Below are 15,672 nucleotides of genomic sequence, written 5' to 3'. Positions count from 1 at the left end.
AGTGGAGATGTTTCCTTTCACTTTAAACAAAATAGATTAACATAACACCCTTTGCCACCCCCCCCTTCCTGAATCCATTTGTAAACTTGAGCTGAAAAGAAACCTGAAAATGTTCTTGGAGGAAAGCTGTGTAGAGAAAAATGATGCTGAATATGTCCTTGTATGGCAATGAGTTGTATTTATCTGTAAAATGAGCTTTTGAGAGGAAAAGAGGAAAAGTGCCTTTGGGATATTTAAAATGGACAGAAGATGATGGAACAAAAGAGCCAACTGCTCTGATTGCACTGTGCCCTCTGATGGGGAGCAAGAAGTGCCCCAGTGCAAGGGGCTCGGACACATAAGTGTGGTACAAATTCACAGTACCTATAGGATGTGTCCCAAAGTCCCATTCCAGGCTTTGGAAATGATTCTTACAGCCTTCTGACTGAAGGGTTGGTCCTTTCAACCTATTTTCATAGGGAAATCAGAGCTCACAGTGATGTGGTGTGGTCAGGGCCAGGCTGTGCTCCCTGCCTTCCCCCTGCCCCACTCAGGGCTGGGGACTTGAGTCACCAAAGAGAAACAGACAGCAGCAGTAACACAGATAAGCACTTTTGACTTACCTGATTTCTCCTGGTTGATAAATCACTCAACAGTCCTCATTGAGGAGAGAGCAGCTCACAGGCATCCACCAATGGCTCTCCACTGAGAGTTACCATCTCCAGGAGGGAGGGACCCAGCACTACTGGAGGCTGTCACTGGCTAGCACATGGGACAGCCCTGAAAATGAAAAACAAGGTGGAAAAAAAAGCTGCTGGAGGCTGTATCCATCACCTCACATAGAAATGCTACCAACCACTCCAGAAGGCAAGCATTGGGCGAGAGACAGACCTGGCTGACTGAGGGCTGAGCTACATCCCCTGCCCTGTGGCAGCAGAAGGAGAGACAAAAGGAGACAGGCTATTCTGGGCAGCCCAGGGATTTTCCAGTAGGAGCACCCCCTGCCAAAACAACATGATGGACCGTTTCCGGATGATCTTCCAGTACTTCCAGTCCAACTCGGAGTCTGTAATGAATGGGATCTGTGGGCTCTTAGCCCTGGCTAGTGTGAAGATGTATACTTCCTTTGACTTCAGCTGCCCCTGCCTGCCCCGGTACAACATGGCATACGGCCTGGGGATCATGTTCATACCCCCCATCATCCTCTTCCTATGCGGCCTCATCCTCAACAGACAGTCCCTGGTGATGCTGGATGAGTGGAGGAGACCACAGGGGCACAGAAAGAAGGACCTAGGTGTCATCAGGTGGGGTTTGCAGTGGGAGTGGCATCCCTCTTTTCACCTCCTGCTTAGTTGTCTCTCTCCATAGCTTTGATCCTCCTGGTAATTAATTTTCTTGTAAGCTCATCTCCTGAGACCCTTCTCCATGAGCCTGAAGGGGCAGAGGCTTGGCAAATGCATTTACTCCAGCAGAAATGAAGGCAGTCTATCCCATCCCAGCAAAGGAGAGCAGGAGTGCCTCAACACCTGGATTTGTGACATCACCCTAGGAAACTGTGTTGCTGTTTGCCTTCTCATGCACTCACAGGATGTCTCCTGGGGCTTCCTTGTGCAAAAAGATGAGGCATTTCCATTTAAATGTGCAGAAGGTGTGTCATTTTCTTATTGTTAGGCTTGTGGTTTCCCTCCCTTCAGTTGAGTTTTTACTGACTTACACTGGCGGAAAGGAGAGGAGAATCGCATTCCATTTGTTATATACAAAGTTTTGTGGAGAACACAGGTTGGTTCAGTGTGTAGCAAGAAAGGCTGCAGAGAAAAGGAATTGTCCAGGTAGAAACTGAACTGATGAGAAAAGAAAGTGTGAATATGGAAGACAAGGGAGAGCTGATAAGGATCTGTGCATGGGAGACATAAGTGTACAGTCAAGGCAAGCATGTAATGAGGAGACCATACACTGATTGAATGCAGGCAGCACACAGAGCACTGCCACGTGCTGATGCAGGTTTCACTGGGAGGCAGCACCAACAAAGACATCCCAGAGCACAAGAAGCATCAACTGGGACAATGCTGGGGAGAGTCGTGGGAGTCAGTTCCCTGGCTCCAAGAGGGCTGCTTAGCATGGAACAGCCTGCATTCATCAAGGCTCTGGATGAGGAGAAAGCTCCCAGCATTTCCCCACTCACCTCTCTCTCTCTTGCCCCAGGTACATGTGTTCCTCCATCGTGCAGCGAGCCATGGTTGCGCCTGTTGTCTGGATCATAGTCACCCTTCTGGATGGCAAATGCCTGATCTGTGCTTTCAGTGGCTCCATGGATCCCGAGAAGTTTGTGGGCTTTGCCAATGTCACCCCAGTGCAGGTGGAGCAGCTGCTGGCCAAAGTGCCCTGCAAGGACGATGAAGTCATGAGGAACAACACGTCCCACAAGGCAGTGTCCAGGTACCTGCGCTGCTGGTCCCAGGTAGGTCACTGCTGGCAGAGCCCCTCATGTCAGTGAGGTGCCCAGGCATGTGGCATCTGCTCCTGCTCTTCCTTCATTTGTCTCCACTTCACCATGGTCAGGCTGGGAGCAAGGCTGTTATGTGCTTCTTTATGCCTTAAAGTACTGCTACCCTCAGCGATAATCTCAAGTCGCTCAGGTAGGGAAAAGGAAGGAAACAACATATGGTTTAACTAACAGAACTTTCTTTCTAGAAGAACTAGCAGCTTCTAAACCCAAATAACAAAAAGCAGGATGTAAGAAATGTAGATGTCTCCAAAGGCACTGTTCGATGTCAGAGGTTCTTTCTAACTTCTAACCTTGCAGACAGGACCTGCTGTTTTAAGGACAGTGCAAGCATAGACAGATGAAAACAGCTTGCTCAGGAATGATAGAACAGGACATGATGGGGAGTGAAGCCCTGACTGGATTCTGCTCTTGGTACAGGAGTGCCATGTCAGGGATGGGGACCGGTGGGAGGTCATTGAAAACAAGCTCTTCCCTCTTACCAGAGGGAGCTGCATGTAGTCTGGGCTGTCTTCACCCTGCTGTGAGGACTCCTGGGCCCTGGAGCCAGTGTAGGTAGCAGATGAGCATCTCACTGGAGAACGAAAGGAGTCCCCTTTCCCTGGGGCACTCCCATGCTCAAAGCAAATGCCTATCTGCTCCAGGCTAACTTTGCAAACACTTATCCTTACTGAATGACTGATGGACAGATAAATATCCTATGTTTTCTGGAATGAGATTACACCAACCCTCTGAGTGCAGATGGGGGTGCTGGACTTCAGGGGCAGATCAAAGACAGGAGTTCAGATATGCCACATCTCCCCTCCAGCCACACGAACTCCCTGTCTTGCTGATACAAGCAAACAGCTCGTGCCTGTCCTTGTGTCTGTCTTGCTCACAGCTTATTTCTTATCATCCAGGCACTTGGCTGGAGTATTTTGTTGATCCTTATCGTAGCAGCTTTCCTTGCCCGCTGGCTCAGACCTTGCTTCAACCAGGCCAGCCTCCTGCAGGCACGTCACTGGAGCAACTACATTGACATCGAGCAAAAGATATTTGAGGAAACCTGCTGTGAACACAGCCGTCTCTTTGCTCACAAATGCATCCTCCACTTCTTTGAAAGCATGCGGCAAGAGATCAAACTGCACAACTTCAACTTGCCTGGGGAGGGAGAGAGGGATGAAGGAGAGGAAGATCTTCTCCAGGGCATCACAGATCAGGACCAGGTGAACAAACTTCTGAAAACATGGTACTATGACAAGCCTCCCCTGGATGTCAGTCAGGCAACCCAGAGGCATCCTCTGGGGCGAGAGAGATCCCCTCTGCCCTGGGCAGACAGCCCCAGAACCCGCTCCAAGTTCCCCCAGCACACCAATGTGTAAAGGGGGCTTTGTCCCACAGACACTGAAGGAGTCCTGCCAAGTCTCTGCACAAAGCAAGGACCAGTGGGCAGATGATAGTGGTGATCACACCTTCCTCCAGAACCCCAACTCCAAAGGCTCTGCTTCAGGGCATGCCTGGCAAAACCTCCAAAATAAACAAACTCTGAGGATCCAAAGGTCCAGGACTCAGTCACTGTTAATGACATTTCTCAGCCAAGGGATCTGTGTGGCACTTTTGCCATATTAAAAAGTTTGAAGGTCCTTACAGCTGTAATAAAACCTTTCTGGCTTTAGGAAGGATTTAATCAAGGGAGCAACATCTGGCTGTGTACACAAACCAGCTGGAGCGGCAGCCTCACAGAGGTGTGAGGAGCTCCTGCCCATTCCAGTGAAACCTGGCTGAGAGGGTTAGCAGTGCTGACTCAGAAATTATTTAATTGGCAATTCTTTTAGTACCACACCAACACGTTTACTCAAAAAGGCAAAACCACCTCCAACATCTTCCCATCTGCTGAAAGCTCTGGCTGACCCCAACCCAGCTGCCAAAGTGTTCTGCCTCCCTCTAACAACCCGTCAATACTTTCATGCATTTTAAAAAGAAAATATGGCAACACACTGAAATTCGTGGAGCAGCATAACTTGAATTGAAGATACCCCTGAATAAGAATAGGTTGGATTGGGTTGGATTTGCAGAAGGAAAAGGAGATGGAGGCTTTGCTTAACACATCCAGAGACACGGGACTGTGCTGGGGTTCAGGAACCTGCTCTAAGCACTGATGCTGAGCCACAGAAAGGACACACTGACTCTACCTGAGAAGTCTGAACAAAGATTTTAAACACTCTCCTGCTACAATTAAGTACAAACCAATCTATCCAAAGGATCATCCTTGCAACACCTATTTGGGCATTTCCATCCATAGTTAAAAACTGTTTGATTGTAACCTTATCTCTGAGCCTCTAATGCTGGTTGTTTTCTTACCTTCCTTTTCCAGCCCCTTTTGTACATGGGGCCAACCGTGGTGCCAGTGTGACTGATACTTCTGTCTAGTGTTGCTGCTTGGATTCATTAAAGCCTTTACTGCAAACTAACCCAGTCCAGACACATCTATTCCTCCAGGCTGAGCCTCACACTGATGTTCACTTTGTCCCTGGGAGCGAGGGGTGCAAGGTGGAGGGGCTATTAGGAGGGGGGTGAAGAATAAATGTCTTCTTGGGCATGCATGGATAGATGGGGCAAGCAGGGCTTCCAGGTGGAAAGAAGAGGGTGGGAAAGAGGCAAAGACACCTTGGGACTAAATCCAAAATGAGGGATCAAAATGAAAACACATATATTAATCTCCCAAATTAACTTGTGAAGCTACTGGCAGGTGGGTCGTCTTCTCCCCAGGATGGTTGTATGCATGGGTCAGAGAAGGAGGAGGTACTTGGCAAAGCACTGGGAGGACAAATAATTCCATGGCCCACCTGTGGGCAGCTGCATCCCTCTGCCATCTAAGACCCAGTCAGGAGCTGCAGGGCACAGAGAGATGGGCTGCAGAGCTTTTCTTATTTGCATAGCAAAATCAGCTCTGGCTGAATCCTTGAGCTCTCTTGGACGTGCTCAGAGAGTGCACAAAGCCAGCTGTGGCCTATGCTGGCTGGGAATAAAAGAGTGGTCTTCCCACCAGGAGCTCTTTAGATCCAGGGAGCTTCCAAGCTCTCGTTTGAAATCAGCATTGCATTTTGAATTTTGTCTCTGGTTTACTTTTATCAGACACCATATCACAAATCTGAGGCTGTAACTCAGTTCGGACTCACCACTCCATACTAGTCAAATTGACTATTTTCCTAATCTGCTCAGAGCAGAGGTCTGCAGCTCCCTTTGCATGCTGCTTTCCATGTTCTCAAGTTTGAAGTCATCCCAGGGTGGCCGCAAAATATGAAATGCAAAAAAGGGGAAGAGGAACAGATCTGTTATCTGTACCAGGAGTGAGAAAACAGGAGGGTTTAGGGGTGCTGCTGTAGATTTTGCAGGTCTACAAAGGCTCATATGCTTCTGGGAGGATCAGTCTGGTCATGGAGTAGCTCCAGTTGGATGGGGCCATGGGTGTTCATTCCTCCCAGCCTCCTGTGTTTCCTTCTGAAGCCGAAAAACTCTCCTCCATTGTGGAAAGTGGATCTGGCACTCCACGGCAGGACAAGAGGCAACAGGCACAAACCCCAAATGCAGGAAATTCCATTTAAATAGAGGAAAACATTTATTTTGAGGGTGATGGAACAGGCTGCCCGGAGAAACTGGGGAACCATCATCCATAGAAACATTCACAGCCCAATGAGATGTGACCCTGAATGTGCTTTGTGCAGTGGGAGTGGACCAGACAATCTCCTGAGGTCCCTTCCCACAAGCCACACAAAGAGTGTGTGCCCTCCTGTGGAAGTTGGGACAGAGAGGGCTGTTCACAAACTTTAGCAGCTCTGTCTCTCTGGGCTGTTCTGGTGCCTGATCTACAGATATGTCTGACGCCCTCAGGGATCCTCATCTGCCAAGAGCCTGTGAAACAGCAGGGCTGACTGCAAAGACATTTCCCCAGTCACTTTCCAAACTCTCCTGAGGGCAATTGTTATTGCTTTCATGCCCCCCCTCTCCATATCCCACAGTGACTGGGACATGCAAAGCCCTTCTCAACTTCACAGCTTGGACTCTGTCTTGGCATCCAGGTGCAGGACCCCAAGGGAGGAAGGACTTGGGCATGTACCCTCTCTTCCAGGACCTGGTTTCCAAAGCACAAGCAGGTTAGGGTTGTGGAAGGAAGCATCAGCTCTGACTCCTCTTGCAAATCAGTTGGAGTGAACTTGCTGTTGGGAAACTCATGGAAACAAAGTCCTCCCTAACAAGGCAACGTGGAAAGAGAGACCCAGGCATTGGCTTCTATGGGCTCTTTATTGATTCCCACTGACCTATTGCTTCAGTGAAAACTGCTAGTGCTGCACACCAAGCAGACTCAGACCCTTCATTCATATTTAATGAAAGGCAGAGTCTTCCTGGAGATCAAAAAGCTCTCTGCTTTTTACAAGGTTGATTCACGCATGCTTTGATGCGAACTGCCCTTCAAAAAGCCACTCACCAGGTGAATAGGGAAGCCAGTCTGAGCTCTTAGCTAGCAATACAATAAGCCTCATCTATATTCATGCAGCAAAATCTCTTCCCATTTGATGGGGATCATGCAATTAACCTCTGCACAGCAGGCAAAGCTAAGACTGCTCAGGTATTACCCACGTGCTTTGTGCTCACCTCTGTGGTGTCGTTGTGAGGTGAATTCAGCTTCATCAGCTGAGCCCCAGGGCTGTTGTGGGGGAGACATCAGAAACTTCAGCGCTGACTAATGGTCAAAACACCTGGTTTGGCTTCCTACCTCTGTACTGACAAACTGCAAAACTTCGGGGAAAACTTCTCCCGTGTGCCACCCACCTTTGTACAGCTTGCCTTCCTTGGTGACACACCCCACAGCCACCAACGCAGCCATGCTAGTGTCCAGTCAGATGTATCTTGATACTCATGTCAACAGCACAGTTGGTGCCTGGACTGCCTGCAACTATCTGGTTTACGGCCACTCACAGTCCCTGTAATCCCCCATCTTTTGGCCAGCTTTAAGGAGCAATCTAGTACACCAAGGCTGCTTTGTGAACTGGGAATAGAGATGCAGGAGAACACTACCGACACCATCCATTTCTTTTGGATTTGTCCTGTAGGAGATAAGCCTGGCCTAACTACAAGCAATCACACACATGTCATTAGTGTTTGCCTCAGTTCTGGCAAGCTGGGGAGGAGTCTGTCTGGTCAGATCTATGTTGGCAAGTGTGCCCCCGGGTCTGCAGAGTTGACAGCAACAAGTTTTCACTGCACTATGCACTGGCGGCATGGGAAACATGTCCTTAGACACCTTAGCCTTGGGCCAAGGCATATAGCCAAATCCCAGCCTCTCCTGCTGAATGGATGCACATTGCTGTCTCAGGTTGCCCTTGGTCTGCCCTTCCCAGAAGGATTCAAGTGATCTTTAGAGGAACAGGAGCTCCATTGCATCCTCAGCCTCCGGGGCTCCTGCTATCTGCTGACCTGATGGGCAGGAAGGGTTCTGCACAGTTCATGCCTACAGGTGATCTGGTACCTCTGGGAAACAGAGGGAAACATATTCCTTTGGGGAATAACAGCTGCCCTTGGGCCAGAGCAGTCACTGGCAGGATTTGCACATCCTTGTTGTGTTCCCAGTTCCTGCACATCCAGGATTCATCAAGGGGTTGGGGTTATACCCACAAGAGGTAACTGCAAGAAAATCATTCAGCCTCCATCACTGCCATTCAGAGCAAAGTGCACTCAAGCCCTTCAGAAATGATCATTAAAAGTGGTTGAAAAGAAGAAATCTGAGGGAAAAACATGAATCTCAGAGCCCTACTGGGCAGGGAGCATCTCCTGAGAAGGCAAAGGTACCCAGGGCTCAGATGCTTTCAGCAGGATCCACCTGCAGCCCTCTCTCCTTTCTATGCCCTTTTTTCTCCACTCCCAAGGCCAGGATAAGCACTATGTGACTCTGGGTGTTTCCAGACTATTTCAGCCAGGGTTTGAAGGATATTTTAGCAAGCCCTGAGGGCACAGGACTGTCAAAAACAGGGAGCTACAAGTGTCTGCCTGAAATGTGGATGTTTGCAACTCCAAAGACACAAAGCAGATTTTCTTGGGTAATAAGCAATACAGATACAGAGCATCAGGAGCTTTACATCTCCTTCCTCTGCTTTTCCTTTTCCCTTCACTCTGCGGAATAAAACAGAAGAGATATTTCCCAGTGAAGCAGGTACAGAAGAGGGGGCTGGAAAATCTGCAAGGTGCTTGTATTAGATGTTGCTGAAGCAATGCAGGCATGGAGGGAGGGGGGAAGTTCTAGCGTCTCACTTTTCCATGTGTGTCAGCACTGCAGACGTGGAGTGTTCCTTTCAGTCCTGGGAGGAGCACCCACCTCCTGCATTTGCAAATAGGTTCACAGAGGCAAATCAACCCATTCTACATGTACCTGGGGCACAGAGTGCTTTGGAGAGGACACAGCCAGGGTAACACTTGCACCCTCCAGCCAAGGGGACTGGTACCTGGGAGACTGCAGAAATGGGGATGTGGGGAAGAAAAAACTCAGGTTTTGCAAACCAGAAAAAAAACAGGTCCCATAGATCCAAAGAAGAGCAGGAGGAAACAAATTCTGAACTTTTGCAAGCAGCAAAATCATCAGAAAAAATTATTTTTAAGTATTAGGGCTGTAAGAGTGCATGAATGAAACAGTGAACTGCACAGAGAGTTGGTGATGCCCATCTTTGAAGAGGAAATCTGAAAGAATGAAGTAAACTGAGGCCACAGATTGGACCTCAGTGGGAAGAGGAATCAAGGGAAGATGGACAAGTTTCGAATGATCTTTCAGTTCTTCCAGTCCAACCAGGAGTCCTTCATGAACGGCATCTGCGGGATCATGGCCCTTGCCAGCACCCAGATGTACTCAGCCTTTGATTTCAACTGCCCCTGCCTGCCACACTACAACATGGCCTATGGGCTGGGCATCCTCCTGGTGCCCCCATTCATCCTGTTCCTGCTGGGCTTTGTGCTGAACAACAACATCTCCATGCTGGCAGAGGAGTGGAGGCGGCCGCAGGGCCAGCGAGGGAAGGACCCGGCTGTCCTGCGCTACATGTTCTGCTCCATGGCACAGCGGGCCATGATCGCCCCCGCCGTCTGGGTCTCGGTGACACTGCTGGACGGCAAGTGCATCACCTGTGCCTTCTGCACCTCCGTGCCCGTGGAGACCCTGGGCAATGCCAGCCACCCCCTCCTCTCCCAAGGGGAGATACAGCGGGTCCTTGCCCAAATCCCCTGCAAGGAGATCTACAGTGGACAGGAGCTCATTGCCAATGAAGTGGCCGTCAGGTACCTGCGCTGCATCTCACAGGTAAGAGGCATTGTGGCAGTGCCCTCACTGGTGGTTTGGGGTTAGGCACTGCCAGCCTTAGTTTCCCTTGATGGAATCTCCTTGTTGAAATCAAACTGCAGAAGGAGAGACTGGTGATTTCGCAGGGGTACAAGGTGTTCAGACTCAGCTCTGCAGAGTTATGCCTCCAGTGTGGTGCAGAGGCTGTAGCTGTAGGTTGTCCTTATAATTTGGTACCCTCTCCTGCCTGGGCAGCCTGGGGCTGCAGAGCAGTGACACACAGCCAAACCATATCCAGGGATTTATTCAGAGCAAGTTCAGAAGGGTCTGATGTGGATGTTACTCAGTAGCTGGCAGGCTTTTCCATTGCCTGCAGTTGCTCTTGCTTCTTATTATAACATGTGAAAGCAACAGGCTGATAACCATCTATGCCACTTGCCTCTGCCACTTGCATGGGAATAGCCAGTGTGTGTTTATTAACCATCCCAGGGAACCACAAATGAAGATGTGCCACTAACTGCTTGTCCTGTGTTTAATTCCCCTCAAGCCCTCTGCTTCTGGCCATGCTGGATGGTCTGACCTACCTGTCAGTCATGTATTCCTGTTTAAAAGCAGCTCTTTTGCCTGATTTCTTTAGATCAGACAGGGGTTGTTATCCCATTTAAGAGAAATGGAGCCACAGGGACTTCTCCAAAGACACAAAGCAGATTTTCTTGGGTAGACCCCAATTACCAGCTGCTGGGAAACATTGGGAGCTACAAAAAAAGAGATCCCACCTAAACACCCCCGTCTCAGGTGCTCTTTTAGGGGGATGCATTTACAGGGGGGTTCACCCCCACAAGCTCTGCCTGCACAGCCTGGCAGCAGCCTGAGCCAAGACTGATGGTGAACAAGACAGACTGGTCCTGGCTGTGCCCTCATCTCACCCTTCCTGTCAGACCCCATTAACAGGGGAGCTGTCACTGCTGCTCGCTCACAGTAGATGTTACTGAGTCCAACAGCTTGGAAAAAGAGTTAGACAGCTGCATAAACACAGAGTATCTGGAACGATACTGCAAGTCAGAGGACACAGACTGTCCTAGACCCAAGTGAGGTGCGGTCGTATCGGAGGCAGGACCAAGGGCTGGACGCAGGATTCAGCCTGGTGTTATTTATGGTCACTGCCTGCTGATGCTCTACGAGGTGAGAAGCGAGAGGTGCTGCCTATGTGGGTGCACTGAACAAAATTTCAGCGCAGATGCACTGATGTGGTACGTAGGGTCTCCTCATCCAGCTTGCAGTGTAAACACAGCCAAATGTCAAACGGCCCAAAGGGGAGCCAGGTTTGTTCACAGCCCGGGGCTCCTGCTGGCTGGTGGGAAGTGCCGGGCATATGCTCTGCCTATCTCTGATGGGTCTGGTTCCCCCTCATCCCTGCAGGCCCTGGGCTGGTGCTTTGTGCTGCTGATGACCACGCTGGCTTTCTTGGTCAGATCCCTTCGGCCCTGCTTCAGCCAGGCCGCCTTCCTGAAGAGCAGATACTGGTCCCACTACATCGACATCGAGCGCAAGCTGTTCGACGAGACGTGTGCGGAGCATGCCAGGAGCTTTGCCAAGATCTGCATCCAGCAGTTCTTTGAGGGCATGAGCACGGACCTGGTGGCTGCTTGCTGCCACCTGCCCAGGAAAACCTCTGAGGATGCTGGGGAAGCTTCCAAGAAGCTCTTGGGCATCACTGACCGGGGCACCATGAACATGGCCCTGAAGAGCTGGCACAGATGCAAGCCCCCATTACACCTTCACCCACCTGCCCTCCCCAGTGGAAATGGCTGGGCAGGAGAAGGGCAGCCCCCCATGCACCCCTCAACACCCCGAAGGGAGACAGCTGCCTACTACAGCTTGGTGTGAGGGGATGCAGGGCTATGTAGAGGCAGATTGCACTTCTGGGAGATGGGCTGCAGAGGGGATAGACAGGGCATTCAAGCCAGGCAGAGGCAAGGGCCAGCACCACAGCAGTTGCAGGGGAACAGGCACCCAAAGCCTCAATGGTGCTGGTGCCATCCCATCTCCTCTCACATCCAATCCTACAAGCATTGGTAATTCAGGCAATGAGTTTTGTGCCAAGCAGGACAACTATGCAAGGTCAGGATGGATGAGCCCTGGAGATGCTGAAGGGTGCAATGTGGTAGTCAGATGTGCCGTGTGTCCCACACCACCAAGCACCAGGTTGGTGTTGTGGTGGTTGCCAAGAGAGACACGACCAGATGTGCAAAACTTCCTCTCTATTATGATGTGCTTGGCACTGAGAAGAGCATGTGGGTTTAGGCAGTATTAAAAATCTCCTGGTGGAGAAAAAAGCTGGGGGTGTCCCTTTCTCCTGCCAAGTCATGAAACCCTAAAAGTCTTCCCATTCTGCACATTCTTCCACATACTACATCCCCACAGACACACAGCTTCCAGGGCAAGAAAGGCTTTAAAATAAATTTGACCCAAGCAATGAGCTAGTGAAGGAATATCCCATATGCTACTACATGTGACAGGAACAGCATGATTAGTGTCATAGGGACTATTCAACAAGGAGTCCACAGAGATGGTCCTTGAAGGAAATGTCTAGACAAGGAGAACAGTTATCATTCAGCAGCGGTGGGGAGGGGGGGAAGGGAGTGGGCCAGGCCAAGATCCTGCCACAAATCTGCCTTAGGATGGTTTGTTCTTGTAATTTTTCCTGGATTCTTCCTTGACACAAAGACTGTTGTTAAAAACCACCTGGGTGTTTGTTTAAGGAGCCAAATAAATAATTAAGGCTTACTGTTCAAGCTCTGTGTGCTCAGACACAGGATTTATAAAAGCTGTTTACAAAAGCTGTTGGTGTTTCTTTACTTTGATGCGATGAAAAGGGCTGTGAGGGCCCCAGGCCAAGCCCAGGCTGCTGGGGGTGTGCGAGTTTGGGTGTTTTGCTCAGAGGAGAAGTCAGAAGGTACTGCCAAACCTACACAATACAAGGTGGCTGCCCATTTCCACAGAAACTGGAGATGATGGGATGCAGGCCCTTGAGATGACTATGGAAATTTCAGCCCAGAAGAGCGTTTCCCAGTGGCCCTGATTTTATTGCCAACATGCAGAAGGAAAACCCCTTTTGAGGGATGAGTTTTACCTCTGCTGCATCCCTTCTAAAATGCTCATCCCCTTGAAATTTCTGCTGTGGTATTCTTGTTCAAATGACTTATTATGGCTGGCTGGTAACTGAGGTGACTGTCATTTGCATAAACCTTAATTATCAATGTGTAACTCCTCAGTGGCTGTGGGGAGAGGAGAACAAAGGACCAAAATGACGAGGAAATTCTCCTGGCTGCTGTGAGAGTGCCTGAGCAAGCCCATAGTCAAGGGCTGAATCTGGCTAACTCCCAGGAGAAAGGAGCGTGACACAGTTTCGTCATTAATCTTCACACCCCAAACTTTAATTAAGGCACCTGCACTGAAATTAATAGGCACAAAACCTGATTTACATAGGAAAGGAGATTAAAAGATAAAGGCGGTTTCCACTCCTATTGTTTGCAGTTCAGTGCTGTTCGTGGCTCACTGAGAAAGGCGCGCTCCGAGTCCCCAAGATGGTGAGGAGCACAGAGGGATGGCAGGCTCCATGGCACAGCCATTAAGGTACCAAAATAAAAAGCATGTATTTGCAAAGGGAAGCTTTTGGACTTTTAATTCAGATTTTTAGGATTAGAGCTCCGCCCCCACGCAGCAGCTTCAGCAGTTGCAGAGAGTCCTCATAGAGCAGGTAGGTTGTCCTCTCTGTGCTGGATTTTGGGGATGTTGTTCATTGCCTTTGGAAGGAGTCCCTGGGGAACCTGACATGGCCCCCAGGACTTCAGCTGGGCTGTGGTCCTGGTGCTGAGCCTGTTTAGCAGCAGTGCCCTGAGTGTGGAGCAAGCCCCAGGGTCTCTATCAAACCAGGGAGCCAGCTCCAGGCAAGCACGGAGGTGTGGGAGTGCCAAGGGGGTGCACCACACCCAAACAACTGGGAGCTGCAAAAACCCGCTTGAGGACCCCAGATCTGAGGGCAGGAAGGAGGACTTGGTCCAAAATCCCATCGGCTGAACTGCCAATGCTGGGCCGAGCCTAGATTTGCTCCAGGCAGAGGGGAACGTGGGTGTTGCTGAAGATTTGCCTGTGCTGAAGACATTCTCTGGGGAGGGCAGAGTTTAACCCTGGGGACAAGATGACAAGGAGGCTGGGGAAGGAGGACGGGGGCCTCCAGCCTCTGCAAAAGGCTGGGCAGAGGCTGGAGCTGAGGGACAGATGGCAGAGAGGAGGGAGCAACGCAAGGAGAAAGTGAGGTGCCCTTGGCTGCCTCACAGGCATCGCTCAAGCAGAGGAAGCAGTGAACAAAAAAGCTGCGCCGGGCAGGAATGCACCGTGCTCGCCAGACAGCAGGCTGTGCCCAGCCCTGCACACGTGGCCCCCAGACTTGTTCAGCCCCCAGCCCGCTGCAGCAGTCCCACTGCTCAGTCCTGGGTACTGGGAAGCAAAACTTGGCCACCTCACAGAGCGTGATGGCAGGTTCATGGTTCTCTTGGAAACCCAGCCAGGAAGGTGCCTTCCCTGCTGTCTCAGCCAGCTCCCATGTACTAAAGCAGTAGTTCCTGCCCCTTCTCATGGGACCACGGGATTCCCCCTGCCTGCTTAGGGTGGCTCCCACCAGCATGACTGCATCCCCTGGGGGCCATGGGGGCTGCATCCACTGCCCAGGCTGGGGGGAACCACCATTTCCCCTTTGCACCCCAGCAAGGCACCTCAATGCTCCCATTCTCCAGGAAAACTCCAGGCCATCCCGGCCAGCCATTGCACAGCTGCATCACGGGTCTGAAAAAGGGCGATCAGCTTTTTCCAGTGACTCATTCTCTGCTTTTCATTTCCTTTTTTTTTTTTCATTTTAAAGGCACAACCTCAGCCTTGCACACAGCAGAATCCAAGCGCCGCTCTTTGCCCCACCCAAGAACAACTTCCTCCCTCCTCCCAAAAGCCAAAAGCGGAGGGCACGCTTCAAACTAAATAAGGAAGCCTTAACAAACTCTTAAGGCTGTTTTCACCAGACTTCATTTCACCCATCAGGCCGGCCTCAGCTGCACCCCCCCTTCTGCACAGCCCCGTGCGCTGCTGGGAACCCACCACAGCCAGAGCCCGAGCAAAAACCACGTGAGGGGCTGAGAAGGCTCCAGAACTGGTTTCAACAACCTTTCAAGTAAGTGACTTAATTTTTTCTCGTTTTTGTATGTTTTGGGGAAAGACTTTAACAGAGGCTGCTAAAAAATTATCTGCTGCAAAAAACTTTTCCCCTCCCCTCCTACCCAACCCTCTTCCCAGACCATAACTACCAAGCAGAGGCAGAGTAACCCCCCACCCCACCCCAAATGACATACTTTCCTTTGCCAGCTCCTCTGATTTTTGCCTTGCTGTTTGCCAGGCTCTGTCAGGAAGGTCACAGGTCTGTGTTTTTCAGGGTTGTTTGCGGGTAACTGATAACAGGGGCTTGAACTACAACAAGTTTGTGGGTTTAGCATCTGGCTCCAAATGTGGTGTTCCGCCAAGTGCGGCAGCTGGAGATGGAGGCCTGGCTCCCCACCAAGTGGTGGCAGTTTTCAGCTGGTCTGTCTCCTTTGCAGATGGAGTTTTGTAAATGGAAAACTGGGAAGCTGCAGGAAGACATTAAGGGCTGTTTGCAGTTGAACTCAGTGTGATTTTAAAGGATTTGCCACGGGTTAGACAAAACAGAGGCCAAATTTCTGCCCCCGTTCCCCTCCGCTGCCCCATGGCAGAAGGGGGTAAATCAGGATTTGTCAGGGCAGCAGATGAACTGTGGCACAGTGATGTAAAGCACACTGTATGAGAAAGCCTTGTACAAGAGATC

At 50.4% G+C, this 15,672-nt stretch overlaps 2 protein-coding genes across 2 annotated transcripts; both read left to right on the top strand.

Moving 5' to 3' along the window:
- Positions 1–987: 987 nt before the first annotated feature.
- Positions 988–4,898, top strand: CALHM3 (calcium homeostasis modulator 3). Its single transcript, XM_064663854.1, has 3 exons — positions 988–1,283; positions 2,182–2,437; positions 3,382–4,898. Exons 1-3 carry the CDS (start codon positions 994–996, stop codon positions 3,841–3,843), a joined length of 1,008 nt encoding a protein of 335 aa, XP_064519924.1. The 5' UTR covers positions 988–993; the 3' UTR covers positions 3,844–4,898.
- Positions 4,899–9,254: 4,356 nt separating this feature from the next.
- CALHM1 (calcium homeostasis modulator 1) lies at positions 9,255–11,669 on the top strand. The gene is made up of 2 exons (XM_064663849.1): positions 9,255–9,803; positions 11,202–11,669. The coding sequence occupies exons 1-2, from the start codon at positions 9,255–9,257 to the stop codon at positions 11,667–11,669; spliced, it is 1,017 nt and encodes a 338-aa protein (XP_064519919.1).
- The last annotated feature ends 4,003 nt before the right edge of the window (positions 11,670–15,672 follow it).

Source organism: Pseudopipra pipra, chromosome 8 (assembly GCF_036250125.1).
Source record: "Pseudopipra pipra isolate bDixPip1 chromosome 8, bDixPip1.hap1, whole genome shotgun sequence".
NCBI lineage: Eukaryota > Metazoa > Chordata > Aves > Passeriformes > Pipridae > Pseudopipra > Pseudopipra pipra.
Note: the sequence above shows the minus strand (reverse complement) of the source record. Positions and strands in the feature narration are given on the sequence as shown.

What these genes read in the sequence shown, in the direction of transcription:
- CALHM1 (XM_064663849.1), top strand. Translation starts at nt 9,255, where the DNA reads ATGGACAAGTTTCGAATGATCTTTCAGTTCTTCCAGTCCAACCAGGAG. An exon ending in ACCTGCGCTGCATCTCACAG is followed by an intron (nt 9,804 to 11,201) that starts GTAAGAGGCATT and finishes TCATCCCTGCAG; the next exon opens with GCCCTGGGCTGGTGCTTTGT.
- CALHM3 (XM_064663854.1), top strand. Translation starts at nt 994, where the DNA reads ATGATGGACCGTTTCCGGATGATCTTCCAGTACTTCCAGTCCAACTCG. An exon ending in AAGGACCTAGGTGTCATCAG is followed by an intron (nt 1,284 to 2,181) that starts GTGGGGTTTGCA and finishes CTCTTGCCCCAG; the next exon opens with GTACATGTGTTCCTCCATCG. An exon ending in ACCTGCGCTGCTGGTCCCAG is followed by an intron (nt 2,438 to 3,381) that starts GTAGGTCACTGC and finishes CTTATCATCCAG; the next exon opens with GCACTTGGCTGGAGTATTTT.